The sequence below is a fragment of the Berghia stephanieae genome, chromosome 9, assembly GCF_034508935.2.
Source record: "Berghia stephanieae isolate SIO BIC M18660-M18661 chromosome 9, UCSD_Bste_1.3, whole genome shotgun sequence".
Classification (NCBI taxonomy): Eukaryota; Metazoa; Mollusca; class Gastropoda; order Nudibranchia; family Aeolidiidae; genus Berghia; species Berghia stephanieae.
Window position 1 is genome coordinate 913365 of NC_088368.1, and position 20214 is coordinate 933578.

At 36.5% G+C, this 20214-nt stretch overlaps 1 protein-coding gene across 1 annotated transcript; it reads right to left on the reverse strand.

Annotated features, from left to right (window-relative positions):
* Window positions 1–2569: 2569 nt before the first annotated feature.
* On the reverse strand, window positions 2570–19281 carry LOC144979108 (uncharacterized). The gene is made up of 9 exons (XM_078925707.1): window positions 19239–19281; window positions 17996–18068; window positions 16833–17060; window positions 13968–14056; window positions 12800–12962; window positions 6636–6761; window positions 4836–5068; window positions 3998–4106; window positions 2570–2665 (listed from the first exon to the last, which is right to left on the reverse strand). Exons 2-8 carry the CDS (start codon window positions 18051–18053, stop codon window positions 3999–4001), a joined length of 1005 nt encoding a protein of 334 aa, XP_078781833.1. The 5' UTR covers window positions 18054–18068; window positions 19239–19281; the 3' UTR covers window positions 2570–2665; window position 3998.
* Window positions 19282–20214: the final 933 nt, after the last annotated feature.

Consider the following 20214-nt stretch of genomic DNA (forward strand, 5'->3'; position numbering starts at 1 on the left):
CAACAATTAATTACACAATGACGTCATGAATAGCGTGTTAGAAGCTCGAGTCTTGTCGTTTTATTGACACAATCAATGCGTGTAAATAACAAACAGTTTTAACCTAATCAGCTACATCTGTGATTTAGTACTCTTAGTAGACTCTGTATCTCGACCTTTGTATGTGTTTATGTGTGCGCGTGTTTTTGGTGTGTACGCGCGTGTCTAGGTTTCCAAACTGCCTTATCCAATATGTATTTTATAGGTGTGTGTTATGTAACATATTCATAGGAGACACGGAAAGAAGAGAAAATTTATCGACAGTTGCACTAAATAAATTATTACATATCTATATGGATTAGAAAAGATAAAATAAAAATAAACACTAAAATTCAAGTTATACACAACCTTTGTAAAATCCGTGCTTATGTACAACTGCGGAACATGGATACTGACCGGAACCGAAGAGCAAAGATTAGACAGATTCCATAGAAAACATCTTAACAGAGTCCTGAATATACGATACCCCACAAAAATAACCAATAAAACACTGTATGAGAAATATAATGAAAGACATTTATCCATTCAAATCCTGGGGGCAAGATGGCGGTTTTTTGGGCATATACTCAGAAGAGATGAAAATATACCAGCTGATAAGCCATGAATACTTTTTTCACCCCAGCTGGACACAAGAAATATCAAGGTAGACCACCCACGTCAATTCACACTGTCCTGAATAGAGAACTAAAACGCCTTCAAAATAACAAAGTATTAAAATCAAAGGAAGACCTAATGAAATTAGCATCCACAACAAAAGACCGTGAACTATGGAAGGAAATGACGCAGATAGTTAGAGAGGCAGTCGAGGCGCGCGATCGGATGATTAGGAAGCGAAAGGCCTTAAGTCGTCAGCATGTCGCATGTAACATGCGTTTGTGTAGTACAATGTTCTTCAGAGCCATTGGGTTTATGGGGCCGGAGTTTATCCCGGTTTCTATACTGTGGAGTTATCGTGGGATAACCCCAAGTGGGGAGCGTCACGTATTTCAATGGGGTTTTTTCAATTGGTCGAACAGCCGCCAAATTGTGTCGCTGTGTGAATGACTTCCGTTTTCAGTGAGTCGTTGTGATACGGGAAATACAAATGTCGACAAATGTGGACATCTTGTGTTAATATGCTCGGTTTCTAATACGTTTTTGGTTTCTCCCGAACACGTGCTAGAAATCGGCGAGGACTGTACCATATTGACATGTTTGATTACCTGGTGAGATAGGTATAGGGAATGAGATTAGCGGAAGAGTAGCGTCCCTTGATTGGACGTCACCCATAGTCTGTGACGTCACCGGCGGAAAAGTTATTAGAGAGAGAACGTCATGTTGGTTGTGCGCATGCGTCTCTTGTCCTTAGACTAAAACTAAGCAAACTATGCTATTGTTTCAAAGACGAACGGTCTTGATTGTCGTTCACAGCAACAGAATATTAATGTAGTTAAGGGAGGATTTGATAGTCGTGAATATCGTCATGGCAACAGAATAAACATCTAGATAAGGGAGGATTTGATAGTCGTGAATATCGTCATGGCAACAGAATAAACATCTAGAGAAGAGAGGATTTGACAGTCTTGATTGTCGCTCATAACAAAATAAAAATAAAGATCTTGTTAGGCGATTTTACTTTTTTTTCCGGACAGAGACAACGCTATTAGCGGCTAGGTACTCATTTTACACCTGAGTACGATGAGAGCATGTGAGTAAAGAGCCTTTTCCAAGGAGCGAGACAATTATCCAGGACTTTCTCATCCGAAAGCGAGTGTCATATCACAAGACAACATAGCCCCACAAGGTAGACAGATTGGGGAGAAGAGGGAGGTCAAGTGTTTTATGAATACTTGATTTCATAACTTGATGAGTTACCGTTTCTAAGCCACTTTTGATTCACCAACTTCCTTGGACAGTACGGCTCCGCCCTGTCCGAATCCTTCTCAGGTCTTTTCTCCTAGATGACCTTCAATGTATTTGTTGTTTGATGCAAGCGACGGTTCACAGCGTAAAACGCGTACCCTTGTGAAGAATACAGGTATTAAAATTGCTCCAACTATCGGGAGCCTCTGTGGCACGTCTGACCGGTAATTAGAAGACCTGAGGTTCGATCCCCAGTCGAGGTAGTCGGATTTTTTGGGATGTTTTTTATTTCTTGTATCTTTCTTTCTTGCTTTGTCTGGCACTTTCCATACAATCTTGTTCAGGTGTTTATCTTACACCAAATGCCTTTCTAACACCTCGATTGGAATTATATTATGTTATGACGTCATAGATGGTCAGAGTGATGGAACTGACCAGGTACCCACGAGTCGCCGCTTCAATTGCCTGTCATGATATCCGTTTGCTACGATAGAGGCTGACGCATGTCGAGGCAATATTGGAACTAAGGAGCAATTGGGATTTGAACACAACACGAGACATGAGAGAGAGAGAGAGAAAGAGAGAGAGAAAGAGAGAGAGAGAGAGAGAGAGAGAGAGAAGAGGAGAAGAGAAGAAAAGAGGAATATCTGACACTAATGTAATGAAAAAAACACAGTAAAGTCACAAAAATGTTGCAGCCTAAATTTTATTCAGATCAACCAAAACATAAAATATTGACGTTGAAACATTCCGTTCTCAGTAGCATTGTCTTTGCTGCTTGAATCTGTTTTTAAAATAGAGAGAAAGAGGTTGTATAATATATTTCATTAAAAATCATCAATTTGAACACGATCCTAATCTGAAAAAGACAGAATCTGCCACAAATATGCCCCGCCCACTGTCCCACATATCGAGGGAAAAGACATTCAGCCCCTAGATTAGAGAAGACATTACACACTGCATTACCTGGACACACAATTTCCAGGAGACATCTGGACTAGACTGTACACAGACGGCTCTGATGAAAATCCTGTACATAATAGAGGAACTATCCAAATGGCAAAGAGGACAAATTCTCTACATCAACAGGACTACACTCTACCACCTACAGAGCTGAAATGGATGCATTAAGAGAAGCTACACCTTGTCTTGCTTTTCTTGCAAATCTTCCAAACAAACAAGATGGTGTAAGACTGACTGACGCCCTCTGGGGTCTTCAGAGGCTACAGACCTCTGAGTTCTGAGATAGAGAAATCGAAGATCTTGTCACATGCCTCGATCTACTATGCAGGTCCTTAAATTGATACCATCCCCCAGCGGTAATGAGATTGCAGATGCACTTGCTAAGGAAGGTACCAGATTGCTACAGGAGGATGATGCTTCATTGTATAAAGAAACAAAGAACATCATAGGCTCCCTGTCCTCGATTTGTTGGGATGAGCATCAGCCGAACGACAACAGAAGTGACCCATCATTATATCGGGTTATCAAGACAGGAGCAGGTCATAATCTTTAGGACATGAACTGGTCGTAATAGATTGACCACCGCCTCTGTAACAAATTCAATCTGGGAACTACAAGTCAGTTCACCTGTGGAACAGGAAGTATAACAGGTGAACATATTCTACAGAATTGCACACCCTCTATATACTTAGGAGAAAATACTGGCCACCGACTGTCCCAAATCTCCAGAGAACAGCAGCACCTCTGGTGAAGAGTAAACTTACCCCGTGAGTGATTGCAAAGAAGAAGATAATTTTATTCTTACACTTTGATATAGTATGGGCTACAATGTGTACATGGAAAAGTAATTTGATTTTTCTTTGTTTTATCTTTGATTCTCCATTTTAAATGGTTTTTCCTTTCTGTCTTTTTCCCTCTCTCTCTCTCTCTCTCTCTCTCTCTCTCTCTCTCTCTCTCTCTCTCTCTCTGCATTTCTCTGATGCTAGTTTGTAATAATTGGGAAAAAAAGTAGTTTTCGCTATAAGAAGAGGAAGAAATATAAACAAAGTAAAATGACAAAATGTTGTCAATATCGATGATGATGATGATGATGATGATGATGATGATGATGATGATGATGATGATGATGATGATGATGATGATGATGACCTACACTAGAATCCATTAGATGAACAAGTGCCTCTGTGGAGATAGATATCGTCCAGATAGAGTTCTGTTTTACCATTCAATCTATTTTTGGCAATGTGAGTTCGGAACTTCAACTGAAACATAAAAGAACAAAATGTTGGCGTAAGTCACAAATACAATTGTTTACTCCCGTCTGTTTAATGTGATCCTTTTTAATTCTTTCCATGTATTTTCAAACATTGTTTGTTCATAAAAAAAATAATAGAATTCCCTTTATTCATCCCCAAGGGGAAATTTGTCTTTAGGGTCTATTCCAAGGGAAGACTGGAATAACCCAGGCGTGAGCCGCAGAGCAGCGCCGCAAAGTGAGCTAGGGCGATGTGACTTGCTCAAGGCCACACAACGCAATGGCCAGTGATTGAACTCGGTACCTTTCGGGTAGGAAGCAAAGACCGTACCACTGAGCCACGCTGCCCTCAATGTCTCTCCTAAGCTTGATTCTGGTCTTCTTCTTTCTTGTGATCTAGAATCTCTTATGGGACAGAGGACGACTTAAAAACAGGCTATCCTTAAAACTCAATGACACAATTCTTGTAAATAAATTGGGATCAGAAAGAAGAAGATGAAGAAGAAGAAGAAGAAGAAGAAGAAGAAGAAGAAGAAGAAGAAGAAGAAGAAGAAGAAGAAGAAGAAGAAGAAGAAGAAGAAGAAGAAGAGGAGGAGTGGAGGAGGAGAGGAAGGAGTAGGAGGCAGTGTCTCGCCAATCGCATTTTAATAGTTACACAAACGTAATGTAAGAGGGAAAAATGTCTTCTGCTAATTTTCTACAGGGCGGGTGGGTTTTAAAAAGGGAATTTACATACTCTGTTGTGAGTTCCCCGCGCCAAGTCGATGAACCCCCGCACCCATCGGCCATTTGTGTCTTGAATCCTTTTGTTGAATTTACGGAATGCTCCCCAGTAGACCTTCAAGAACGATGCAGTCTGCCCATTGAGCTGGTACCAGAAAGTCAGACAACTGCTCTCCTTGTTACGGACTTTGCGACTTGTCAAATATACGTCCCTTCTCGGACCTTCCTCCATCTTGATGTAGAAACCTGGATATTTCACAAATATTTAAAACATTAACATTTATTCACTTCCATTCTAGGATCTTGCAAAGGATAAAAAGGACTAGTTGTTATTCATACAAAGAACATCATCTAGTTGTTGACAATCTTTATACTTTGCCCCAAATTGAGACAAACAGGGGTAAAACATGTTGATTACACATCAGTATTTCACATTTTAACCTCCATTACAAAAGAAGTAGCTTTAGCATCCATGTGTGATATTGGCTTTGCTTTGTTCACGAAAGGAAACGAGTCCGGCTCGTTTAACATAGATAATAACACATGACATGTAATAGAAGACACTCATTGATTACTTGCTATTCATACCATGAACATATTCATACCTTTGTTATGGTTTGTTTTGTTTATGCCACAAAGTGTGTCAAGGATAAGGTAAACTTTCTTTGTAAAACTCTCATTATTTGAGTAGCTCTAAATTGCATTTCATTAAATGTTGTTATTACGATCATGTAACCATTTGTACTGGATTGTGAAAATACCCTGTTTGTAGTTTTAGATTTAATTGCAACAATAATTCAGAGAAGGTATTTTAACTGCCATCTTCTAGAAAGACACGTATTTAACATTTAGCCAGAAAACTCATCCTTCATAAAGCGATCGATTTAATTCATCCTCATCTTGGCAAAAACTCTCATGCCTGGGACATCGTGAGGTCTTCTTTATTCCCAGGTTTGAGAGTTTTAGCCAAGATGAGGATCATTCAAATCGATCGATATTTGAAGGACGAGTTTTCTGGCCAAATTTTTACTGCATCCTATCTTTTTCCAGCATACGACAGTTAACGACTTAAAATGGCCATCAAGACATTCGACATAATAGCCGATTTATATGATTTACAATGTCTTAAAGACGATACAAAAAATATAAGGATCAAGATTTGAGCACTGTTTTCATTACTTGTCAGAGACACGAGTTTGTATAATTTTATATCTTCAAACATTTGATATGTTGTGTAAGAAAACGACAGCCCCTTGTCCCTAGATAATATATTTGACACAAATAATGATATGTTCATAAAATAGATATTTAAATGTATGAGTAGAGATATGTCTTGTTTCTGACCATTCATCTTACTTCAAGCTGGTTTTCCTGGGTCTACTTTACTCCAAAATATTACCGAATTGAGAAGTGGGTTACATATTTATGCACTTACTCTTATGGTCAGAGAAAGTGTATTTACCATTATGGTCTGTCAAAGTGTACGTATCATTATGGTCTGTCAAAGTGTACTTATCATTATGGTCTGACATAGTGTGTTTACCTTTATGTTCAGACAAAGTGTACTTACCATTATGGTGTGACAAAGTGTGTTTACCTTTATCTTCAGACAAAATGTACTAACCCTTATGGTCCGGCAAAGTGTACTTACCCTTATGTTCAAACAAATTGTACTTACCATAATGGTCTTACATAATGTTCTTACCCTTATGGTCTGACATAGTGTGTTTACCTTTATGTTCAGACGAAGTGTACTAACCCTTATGTTGTGACAAAGTGTATTAACCCTTATGGTGTGACAAAGTGTACTTACCCTTATGGTCCGGCAAAGTGTGATCATTGTGAGGATTGTCAGTGACCGTCCAATAATTCGTACGACCCTCGTTAAAATGTTTCTTCCCGTCTTCAAAGTTTGTTGATAGAGCGTCGTGGGTTTCCGCTAAAAAAATGACAAGCAGATTAAAAGATTCTTTATAAGAAAATTACAGTTGCATGTTATGTACTGAATATGACGGAGTATATAAGTGTCATATAAACAGCTGATCAGAATGGTTATTTTTGGTGTAAACAAAACAAATCTATCACCATATACTCGTATAATTGTAATTTTACATAATTATGTCAGTACTATCATACGTGCTATTTGTCATTATTACATTATGCACGGCAATTATATTGAATCTATGATTAATTAACAGTCTGTATGTTACGTACATTATACGTGATATGACATACATTGTACAAACGTTACAACAATAATTACATTCTTTTATGATCAAGAAACAAATAAGATCAAGTTACGAGGGATGTCTGAAAATAATCTTATCTTCAATGTTTGTTGATAGAACTTTATGGACTTCAATTGATAACAGGAATAAAAAGATTGAAGAGAGTTCAATTGCACACGGTTTATGACGTATCACGTGACACATAGGCCAACGTCAATGGTATTATGTTGAACTGAACTCGGTGCTGAAAATTAAATATTATATATTGCAAAATAATTAGTTTTGGGTCAAGTTGAAATGCTCTATTGAGGATAATGAATATGGTTTACAAGAGTGGGGACAATCCAACGTCTGATGGTTCTGATTACTTTAACTTGAATTCACTTTTGTATAATTAGATTCGATTCGACATAATTCCGGGTTGAAGGGGTTAGCAATAAAAGTAGTCTGTTCTCTTTGTTTTGTTTTTCTGAGGGGGGGGGGAGGGTTGCTTCTATTATCATTTCTGCTCTTGCTGTCTATATTACAATGTCCTACGCATCCTTTTACACGTTTGTCTTACAAAAAGGCGATTTTTCAATTTTCCCCCTTTAAATGTAAACAAAACGTGAGCTGTGCGGGCTATATTCACCTGTCATTTATATAAGCCTATAAATTGTTAGATACTCATGGACAGTCATCAGTAGGGCAAGCATATTGTGACGTCACACCTTTTATTCGTGCGATTCCTAACTTCTTGGAAGTGTATACGTAACTAGTCTTTCGGAAGACGAATTAGAAATGGAAAACATAATAAATCTAAGGTGGCATAATTATTTTAGAAGCAGAACGTACAGGCACATCCTTAATATAGAGCGAGGATTGATGATCTTGATTGATGACCAGCATATATTTTGATAACAAAATAAGATACCATCACTCTAAAACCAGAAGATCATTTACACAAGGTGTGTATCATATCCTCCGAAAAAAATTGATCTTACACTTCCAATGAGATTAGAGCCGTTTTTAGACATCGCACTTTTGATCCCCATTCCCTCTTTTATTGCATTAGCTGTTTATTTCTTAAGCAATCTAAGCTCCTTAAAATGTCAACACTTTTAGGTCATATCATTTGAAAGCCAATCGATAGCCAACGATATCATATTTTGCCACATCAATGCTATTTATAGTTTTAAACATCAACTTATTGTAACATGCCTGGCGTTATTCGTCTGTATCTTCAAACACCTGGTCGAATTATTAACCGTGCGATGGAGCAAATAAACATTAAAATTTCTGTACCACAATCGTAAAGATTTTATCTGCGTTTATTTCCAGCTAACCAAGCCATGTCGGGATACTTCCAAAAACACGGGAACCTTTTCAGAGGAAGACCGATCACAACACTCCCTGTGATCCTAAACAAAAACCTCACAACACTTGGACAAAGCATTAGTCTCATAACGGCAGGGGACCTTGAAAATCTGAGAACCCTAGCAGAGGACCGGCAATATTGGAGACACCTCACGCAGGAAATACTGGAAACAGCCAAGGCGACCCGATCTTTCGGTCGAGACGCGAAAGGCATCTAAGTCAAGTCAAGTCAAGTTATTTCCCTCTCATTTTGACAATGTCACTTTGAATTCAATTATACCGTCAAATTAATGAGTGGAATTATCTATGTCAAACGGTTTTGAGAATTTCTTCACGATGCATTGAAAATGTTAAAATTGTAGAACTCACTTGATATTTCATCGAATCTATTTGATCGAAACTTGAAAGTCTTAGCTCTCTCTCTCTCTCTCTCTCTCTCTCTCTCTCTCTCTCTCTATTTCTCTCTCTCTCTCTCTCTCTATTTCTCTCTCTCTCTCTCTCTCTCTCTCTCTCTCTCTCTCTCTCTCTCTATTGACACAATAGATTTGTACAACAAACAGATATTCAACGAGCGTCATTTTGCATGTAGAACTAAAGATCATCAAGTCTTCATTAAGTCAAAGGTATTCCCGGTGCTGAAGTTGTGTCAGTGAGATAAATTTTGATTCTTTTCTTTGTTAGAATGGCCGCACGATGTTTTATTACCTTAGGAGGAAGCGTTTAATATAGCAGACGGTGATATATATGTGCATCTTGTATTTGTTATATTGAAACAACACATAGGACATTCATACGTGTATGTGGGTGTCTGTGTGTGTGTGTGTGTGTGTATATGTGGGTGTCTGTGTGTGTGTCTGTGTGTGTGTGCATGTGTGTGATTTTGGGCATTTGCTATTTAAACATATTTAAACAAATCTTGAGATATATTCAATAGCTCAGCCAATGGGATCGTTTTTGCCTGGACGACAACAAACAACAAAACACGTTCTTCTTTCTTTTGGTGATCGCCCGTCTTGTATTTTGACGTAAATCATAGAGAAGTGTCAAGCTATGAGTCGATGGAGGCTACGGTGAAAGGAGAGATGTTAAGTGCACAAGTTGGAAAGCGTCCCCTGTGACGTGAAACAGATGGCGATACATACAAGGTTATGAATAGACCATTCAGGATCAAAGACCTGTTTTGAAATTACGTTTGATATTTATACTAGATAAAAACTACTCCAGTCACTTCAATTCGGAGACCTTGGCCTCATTCTGTATCTCAATGTCCTTGAAAATGGAAGATAATTTTATTACAAACGCCACGGTTAGATGGACAAAATGGTGATTGTGGACCAATATGCAACTTATCACCACAAAACAGTATCATGTCTGGATAATTTTGATTCCATTTTAAGGAATATTTCTTAAATTTATAGATAGACGCCATTGTTTGACGACATCCAGCTTATTATTTTAATTTTAAAGAAAATCAATCTCAAATTCCTTAACATTTTCACTTTAAACTCAGTGTTCCTATTTCTATTTCATTTCGCCATAACACCAGAGTGACAAGGTGGCTCACATATATTTTATGTACATCTCGTTTTAAAGATTTTTGATGAAGATCGTTATTGGGATGTTTAAAACTTTTTATTTGGTATTTACAATTTTAGATTGACTCAAAACATACTTTAAAATAATAGACATCTAGAATTGTGAGACGCCGAATCGTAAAATTATATATTATATATAATCAGTGACACTCATTTATGATGTTCTTATGACTAATTTATGGACACACGTGACATTCATTTATGATGTTCTTATGACTAATTTATGGACACACGTGACACTCATTTATGATGTTCACAAGACTAATTTATGGACACATGTGACACTCATTTATGATGTTCACAAGACTAATTTATGGACACATGTGACACTCATTTATGATGTTCTTATGACTAATTTATGGACACACGTGACATTCATTTATGATGTTCTTATGACTAATTTATGGACACACGTGACACTCATTTATGATGTTCATATGACTAATTTATGGACACATGTGACACTCATTTATGATGTTCACAAGACTAATTTATGGACACATGTGACACGCATTTATGATGTTCACAAGACTAATTTATGGACACATGTGACACTCATTTATGATGTTCACAAGACTAATTTATGGACACACGCGACACTCATTTATGATGTTCACAAGACTAATTTATGGACACATGTGACACTCATTTATGATGTTCATATGACTAATTTATGGACACATGTGTTTGTGTGTGTATTAATTCTTTACCTAAATCACCAGGAGTCCGTGTCTATAATAAACCACAGAATTGGCCTAATCAGAACCAGAGCCGGTACGATCCGATCTCGATTCGCCTCTGCAGCCAATCGTTTTGATCGGTGTCAGTCTTGCCTCTCACACATTAGTTCTGATTGGTTGATAAAATTTACATTAGTTCTGATTGGTTGATAAAATTTACATTTACGTATTTCAATTACTCTGTTTTATTCGGTACTTTAAGAACCCACTTTTTCACAATTTATTTTATGGCGATTGTAATTTTTGTCTAGTATTACTTTAGCCTTTAGCAATGTGTCTTTTGTTTCCATGTTTAATTGTGACCACCTTTGTTCATAACGTAATTCATTATCTGTAAAACACTTTGAGATGTTTGGTTCATGGAGAGCGCTCAACAAATATCATTTATTATTATAAATACTCTTTACGTAGCTGTAATTTTGATTGGTTGAATACGGCAGCTCGGGTTGAAGTTTTTGATATGAAAGGAATCGATTCCTACTTCAACAAAAGTCGAATTCGCTGATTTTAGATAACCACGAGGAATGGAGATTGAATGAATTATGTACCAGAAAGTACAAACAGCTAAGAAAGACAAGGAAAAATAGAATATTACTAATACTTATATGCAGTTCCTGACAATTCTAACAACACACATTTAATAGTCATGATCTCGTTGTTGTAACCTTCAAACTATAATCGACCATTAGACTTAGAAATAAAATGTGGAGTATTTGTTAAGTCTACGCATTGCAATCTGTAATTCAGATATCACATCAATCACAAAACTGAAACATCGAATACTCAAAGGTTATAATTTGCAATATGATGTTCAACCTTTTTTTCTTCAAAATAATTCCTTTGATCAGGTTTACTTGAGTATGGTGTTCTTAGAATTAAGTAGTCATAAGTCAGGGAATTCATCATACAGAGGAATGAAAATGTAATTTGTGTTGGATGGAATTAAATCAAAATAAATCAGAATGCAGAGCAGTCTTGAAATTGGATTAATTCGTCAATTTTATGAATGGATTTTAAATTATTGTCAAAATCGTTTATATATCATTATTTTTTTCTATAAGTTCTTTTTTGTACTTATCAACATTCAGAGCGATAAAAAGATTTTATTTCAAAAAATTAATTTCAAAGTACATTGCAACTCAGAGAGGATGTTTTTCATTGCGGGCTGACAGTAAACTCACGGGGTCTTACAATTTAGATACTTAGAATCAAATTTAATAAATAGGTTTATCAGAAAAATACAAAGGAGACAAAAATAATGGATTCTTTCTATTTGCAATTCAGAATTTTAAAACCGTTTCGAATCATTAGAAGTTCTTGGAAACGAGGGTGGGTGACAAAAGCCTGATTATAAAACTGATTGTAATTATTCCTTTATTGTAACACAAACATTTTTAATGAACTATTATTGATTGCAAGGTTTGGAGGGAAAACTTTTTCTAGATTGTCTTGCTTATTCTAGGGTTGGACATTTTGAAGAAACAAGTTCTCTATATACACCTCATTCCATTACGAATTCATGTTAATTATAAGACGAGTAACAAAACACATTAAAGCACAAAAGAAAACAGATTTTGATAGCAATTTTATTCAAGTTATAAAACTGGCTTTTACTATTTCATTTTTCCTTTCAACACTGCTCAAGCACGTCTGAATAAAAAGAGAACTCAGATTAAAAGAAAATAATATCAAGCACGTCTGAATAAAGAGGGAACTCAGATTAAAAGAAAATATTATCAAGCACGTCTGAATAAAGAGGGAACTCAGATTAAAAGAAAAATAATATCAAGCACGCCTGAATAAAGAGGGAACTCAGATTAAAAGAAAAAATCATCGCAGAAAAACATATCTAGAGCAGAAAAAATAGATAGATTTAAATTCACTGCCGATTGTCCTTAAATATTCGAATTTCAAACACAATCTGTGATATGTCAGCTCCCACCGCCACCCCTAAACATTGCACACTACACACCATTGTCGTAAGATGAGTCCCCTAAACATTGCACACTACACACCATTGTCGTAACATGAGTCCCCTAAACATTGCACACTACACACCATTGTTGTAAGATGAGTCCGAGTCTCTCTGGCAGATAAATTTCCTTTCCAAGCCACAGTTCTTGTCACTCCAGTGACCATCTCTGTCCGCAGTCATCTCCACACAGTATTCATCACCACCCATGTTGTCCGGTTCACGGTGAGCCCATGGGTGATAGAATGTCTGAAGATAGAAAAGAGATAATCATTCTAATAGGAAGGGGGGGGGGCGAAGTGGCCGAGTGTTTAATGTGATTTGGAAGGTCTCATGTTCGAGACCCGTTTCAGGCACTTTCTTTAGCTTGGGAAAGATTATCAACCCCCAATTTGCTTATTTTGGACATCATGGGTGATTTTCAGTTGACATCAGACATCCTATATGATAGATTGTCTATATTCTTTGTGGAATGCCTAGATGACGGGAAGTTATGGTGATAATAATGGACTTTTATATCGCACACAATGTCATCAGCCATGAGGCTCTTGGCGCTTCACTTCAACACAAAATAATTCTCAGGAAATTACACGATAGTTTTTTAAAAGTTATTTTTCAATGATTTCTTGCACATGGGCCAAGATCGACCATTTTGTCTTTAAAACAAAAGCATAGCTTGCACCAGTTTTTAGTCTTTCCATTGGCTGCATATGTTGTATTTGTTGTCGTGACATTATCAAAAGATAATCGAGAACTACAGTGACTACAGCTCAAAATGCCTTTTTTTCTCCCCCCCTCTCTTTCTCTCTCTCTCTCTCTCTCTCTCTCTCTCTCTCTCTCTCTCTCTCTCTCTCTCTCTCTTTATCTCTCTCTCTCTCTCTTTATCTCTCTCTCTCTCTCTCTCTCTCTCTCTCTCTCTCTCTCTCTCTTTTACAGATAAAGGTAAAATCTTATAGGTCAGCTCTTTGATTCATTTTGTTTGTGAACAATATATGTGACAATGGGGGAAGCATGTGAAATTTTGAATGAATTGAGTTGATATCTCACTGACCTCTAGACAAAATAAAACAGATTTACAGGGACTGCTGTACAGCATCGCCTGTGCGTTGACCGCCCTCGATTTAATGCTTATCTGTAAAGGATGTTCCTGTATTTTCATCATCGTCAAGGCACTTCTCATGCTGATGATAATGTTGCTGATGACGACGACGATGATGATGATGATGATGATGATGATGATGACGATGTACTTACTATGTCACGTCCGTCCACATAGTGAAAGCTCCTATCGTGGTCAGCGTCACGAATACCAATCCAGTAACGGTTTCCAGTTTCGAGTAAATCTGTAATGATACAAGGATGGGAGTGATAAGTGTCGTTTTAGATGGATGAATAAATGGATGAATTTTAAAAACTTTAGGCCTGTATCAAACCTACCATTCATTTCCAAAATTCTAGAAAAGATTGTACTAAAACAACTTTCTTGTCACGTGAAACATAATAACCTTGATGAGTGCTTTCAATCGGCCTATCGGCAAAATCATAGCACAGAAACAGCATTGACGAGAATCACAAATGACTTGCTGCAAATTATTGATCAAGGAAAAACCACCATCCTTAGTCTTCTCGATCTTTCGGCGGCCTTTGACACCATCGACCATGCCATACTACTTCGAAGGCTACAAGGTACTTTCGGCATATCGGGCACTGCTCTAAACTGGTTTGCAGCATATCTTACTCAAAGAACTCAATCAGTTTTAATTGGGTAAGTAACTTCGTCAGAGCGTGACCTTCATTTTGGTGTACCTCAAGGATCCGTTTTAGGTCCAGTCCTTTTTGTACTTTACACTTACCCTGTTGTGAGAATCTTAGAGAAACATTCTCTCGCTTACCATATGTACGCCGACGATACCCAGATATATAGCATGTGTTTGCAATCCGATATAGTTTCAAAGATAACTGTTTACGAACAATGCATCAACCATGTGATGAGATGGATGTCTGCAAATAGATTAAAATTAAATGGCGACAAGACTGAAGCCTTATTCATTGCTAGTTCCAATAATAAAACAGATCCATTTACACTGGCACTGACAATCAACGATAATGACAAAATAAAACTCACAACATCAGCAAAAAATCTCGGCATCACCTTAGAGAGTGATCTGTCTATGAACAAACATATTAACAATGTGAGAACAAGTGCTATCTGCATTCTAAGAAATATCAGAACAATCAGACCATTTATTAATAGGGAAACTTGTAACAAATTGGTAACATCTTTGATATTCCCGAAAATGGACTACTGCAATGCACTGTTTGTTGGTCTCACAAAGGACAAAATAAACAAACTCCAGAAAATACAGAACATGGCAGCCCGCGTTGTACTACAGAAAGACAGAAAAACTGCAGCTCCCCAATTACTACAGCAGCTGCATTGGCTGCCAGTGGACGAGCGGATTAAATATAAATCTTCAACTATCGTTTTCAAATGCCTGGAGGGCTCGTCACCAGCATATCTCTCAAACCTCGTTGAACGGTATAACCCACAGCGATCGCTTCGATCAACGAACGACCTCAAATTGAAAACACCCCGCTGTCGAGTGAAGGCTGGTGAACGCGCCTTTCAGCATTCTGGTTCAAGGTTGTGGAATTTACTACCACTAGAGATACGTTCTTCGTCTTCACTAGAGGAATTCAAGCGTCGATTGAAGACATTCTTATTCCGACAGGCTTTCTTTTGATTATGTGTATAATTAGCGTTGTTCGTGTAGTGTGTTAGGGCTTCATGATTAAGTTAATCTATGTTATGCGCCCAGAGCCCTCCTGATGAAGGGATGTTTGGCGCACTATAATTCTATACCATTATTATTATTATTATTATTATTATTATTATTATTATTATTATTATTATTATTATTATTATTATTATGAATTGTTGAATGGACGGATGGGTGGATGGATGGATGGATGGATGGATGGATGGATGGATGGATGGGTGGATGGATGGATGGGTGGATGGATAGAGAGATGAATGGATGGATGGATGGATGGATGGATAGAGGGATGAATGGATGGATGGATGGATGGACAGAGGGATGAATGGATGAATCAATGGATGAATTGATGAATGGATAAATGGATAAATGGATAGAGGGATGGATGGATGGACGGATGAATCAATGGATGAATTGATGAATGGATAAATGGATGAATGGATAGAGGGATGGATGGATGGATGAATCAATGGATGAATTGATGAAAGGATAAGTGGATGGATGGATAGATGGATGGATGGATGGATGGACAGATGGATGGACAGATTGATAGTTAACGGAATATGATAATTGGAATAATGAAATGAAATTTTAGATTTATAAAAAACAAATGAATTAATATTATACGTGGACGAATAAGTCGGTATATGATAACGGAATGAATGAATGGATGGTTTGATGGATAGATAGATGGATGGATTGATTGATGGATAGCTGGAAGGATTCATTGATTAATGGAATGTTGAGTATGTGGATTAATGAATAGATGGATGGATTGACGGTTGGATGGGATTAATGAATGGGTGAATGGATGGATGGGTGGATTGATTGATGAAGTGATGGGTGGGTGGATTGATGAATAGACGGGTGGATGGATTTGATAAATGGATGGATGGATGATTGATGAATAGACGGATGGATGGATTTGATAAATGGATGGATGGATGATTGATGAATAGATGGATGGATGGATTGATGGATGGATGGATAGATTGATGAATGGATGGATGTATGGATATATGGATTGATGAAAATATAATGGATGATTGATGAATAGATGGATGGATGGATGGATGAATGGAGGAGTGATAAATATAAAAAGAAGAATTAATTTAAGATAATTATATAGATTAGACGCATAGATAGATAGATAGATAGATAGATAGATAGATAGACAGATAGATAGATAGATAGATAGATAGATAGATAGATAGATAGATAGATAGATAGATAGATAGATAGATAGATAGATAGATAGATAAGATAGATAGATAGATAGATAGATAGATAGATAGATAGATTGATAGATAAAAGAAAGGATCTGAGAGGGAATAAGACATACCCTTGACAAAGTCGTTGACGTTTTCGTTACGAATCATGACCAGATCTCCTCCTTCAGACATACACACTTGTCTAGCTGTGAGCCACGTTCTCTCTACGTCATAGAACACTTTGATACAAGTCTTACGGCCTCCTTGTTCAGTTTGACGCCAATCTCTGGGGCATGAACCTTGGAAGATTCCGTTGTCCTCATCTGAAGAAGAGCGTCCGCCGTAAAACCGACGACGACCTTATGGAATAAATAGACAAGGATGCTGATAAGATCGATGAAATTATAGTGGAGACAATTATAATGATTGTGATGGTGATGGTGATCACGTGCACGGTGGAGGAGAAGGTGATTGCAATGGTGAATTGTTAAATAGTGTGGTCGTATAGTGTACAGTTTTTTATAAGTATTGCGATTGCAAATTATAAAATCATTAGGTATTAAGTTCGAAGATGATGGAGTTATTAATTATTGTGATAGCAAATGATGAGGTTGTTAATTATTGTGATAGCAAATGATGAGGTTGTTAATTATTGTGATAGAAAATGATAAGGTTGTTAATTATTGTGATAGAAAATGATAAGGTTGTTAATTATTGTGATAGAAAATGATAAGGTTGTTAATTATTGTGATAGAAAATGATGAGGTTGTTAATTATTGTGATAGAAAATGATAAGGTTGTTAATTATTGTGATAGAAAATGATAATGTCTAGACTGAAAACAGAATATTTTAGATTAACTTTTCCTTAAAATGTCAAAACCACATTCTTCACATTCCAATGGTGTCAACATCACTCAACAAGTCATCTACAGTTGTAACATTTAATTTCCTTGAAATTATAACGGATCATTTTCTTGAAATTCTCATATCAACCATGTCTTGAAAAGCACTGTTGGGCCCGTTAGATGGAGATTGGCGCTCTATTAAATGTATTATTATGACTGTAGGACTTGAACATGTTACAATTACAAGTGCTCGATTTTACTAGATTTATAATAGAATACTGTAAACTGTTGGAATAAAACCTGGTATATTTACGAATTAATTTATTCAACAACACAGCAGCCTTCAGATAAGATCAAGATGTCTCGAATCCTGTTGTTTTTTTTTTTTGGTTTTTTGCACTAGTCCAGGTTATTCTCCAAAACGTGAAATGTATAAAGTGTTACTTACCGTACGTCACCGTACAAAGCACAGAGGTGAGAAGAATGAATATCAGTGAATATCCCATGTTGCCTATTTGAGTCTGTAACAAAATATTGGTGGAGTGTGAGCTACTTTTCTGTATGACAGAGTCCATGTATTTTATGGGAGAGAGAGAGAGAGAGAGAGAGAGAGAGAGAGAGAGAGAGAGAGAGAGAGAGAGAGAGGACACAACAAATCTTTATTTGTGTTGGTTGAACCAATTTCTTCGCCAAATGTTCTTTAGATTATCTTCACTTTGATATTGATTTTAAAGAGTCTTTTTACGTAAACAAACTGTTTAAAATTGAATATTGTATACGATTCTTTTATTTCTTTGTGTTTATTAAACGCGTTGTATTGTCGTACCCGATAACATTACGAGCTTGCGAGTATGTGTTATTGCACGATAAAATATAGCGAGTTTAATAAATACAAAGAAATGAAAGAACAGGTTTATTACACCCCTCCAAGTAAGATTCTTAGAAGTTTTGTGAACAATTGTATAGTAGTAATACTTCGAACCGCCATTCTCCATCTGCTTGAATGACAATTTGACCCAAAAAATAAAAACTTGGGATTTGTATTCATGCGCACCAAAAGATTATTTATGATTACCAATCAGCTGTATTTTGCACCTTATTTCACACCAATAACATACAATTGTTGAATAAAAATTTTATTCAACGCGTTCAAAGCATTGTTCAACGATGACGAATACATATATTAAGAAGGAAAGGGTTTTCCAATGGGAGGGCTGGAATATAACACGACTCTTACACTCTCGCGTTTTGAAATTCCGGACATTTTCCCAACCGCCACACAATCAGAGTGTCAAAAATATTTTATTCTACCCCTCCATCGATTCTGATCAATCTGTCCATCCATCTGTCATCTCTGAGTAAAAGACATATTGAAAATATTTAAATAATACTTCTTTTTTCAAAAATCTAATTTTAGTGAAACTTAACGTTTGATAATCTGACGAACAAATTATTATTGTAAACTTTATATCATTGAGAGTTACTATTCAGGGAGAGGAGTGAAATAAAATTCCTTCATTCTATGTAGGATTGGTTTATGTGCCAAAATTTGGGATTCTATTCAGTTCGAATACCGATTTAGCAATAATTTCTATCCTTTTAAAAATTCAGCTGTAATTCTGTATTTCTCTGTCTCTGTAGTTGTCATCTTACACAAAAGTCAAAACAAGAATGTTTAGAGTTTGACTTACCTAAAGACGTTCAGTTGAATTTCAACATACCTTTCGTCCCGACCAGAAAGATGTACAGAATGCCGGAATTGTTTCCCTTTTATAATTTTGGATTATTAATTAGAATTCCTCAAAACTAATAATGATCTGATTAACCGTTGAGAGTGATGGCCTACTTGATTAAGATTTCTCATTTCAATTTATGTCTTCATACAACTCATCAACATTATTAAAACTGTCGTGTTTATTTGTTTCCCTGTTGTTGTAAATATGACAGCTCCTATCATCATCATCATCATCATCATCATCATCATCATCATCATCATCATCATCATCATCATCATCATCATCATTATCATCATAATCATCATCATCATCATCATCATCATCACCATCATCATCATCATCATCATCATCATCATCATCATCATCATCACCATCACCATCATCATCATCATCATCATCATCATCATCATCATCATCATCATCATCATCATCATCATCATCGTCATCATCATCATCATCATCATCATGCTGAATCATTTTAATGAATAAAGACATAAAACATTACCTTAACAATCAGAAATATGCATTATAAATATATTTATGCTTTTAATGATGTTTTTTTATTGTTGTTTGACGAAGGGTTTTGAGCCCAAAACTTCCGTGTTTCATTTTGTTCATTTCCAAAGCTGTTATATTCATTTTTGTCCATTTCTGTTTTTGAATATTAAAGCATTTCATCATTCACCTGTTTTACCTGTTAGATTTTACTCTCAGAACTCAATGGAAAAGCTGTCGCAGTGCTAACCTGCCTTGAACCTAAACCCATTAACTTTATTGGACATTGATGGTCGTCATTATAACTGACAATCTATCATGACTTTTGGGCTGTAGTGAATCTTCTGGTTTCATTTCATTGTGTCTGTTTATTTAGACAGCCATAAATGTCACATGATTTTTGTAGGATACAACTTCAGTAATTATTTGAAATGAA

Excerpts from the sequence above, each read along its gene's own strand:
- LOC144979108 (XM_078925707.1), bottom strand. The coding sequence starts at position 18,053 with ATGGGATATTCACTGATATTCATTCTTCTCACCTCTGTGCTTTGTACG. Across the intron at positions 12,963-13,967 it reads ATGTGGACGGACGTGACATA|ACATTCTATCACCCATGGGC; the intron begins GTAAGTACATCG and ends TTCTATCTTCAG. Across the intron at positions 6,762-12,799 it reads GGACTCATCTTACAACAATG|CGGAAACCCACGACGCTCTA; the intron begins GTGTGTAGTGTG and ends TCATTTTTTTAG.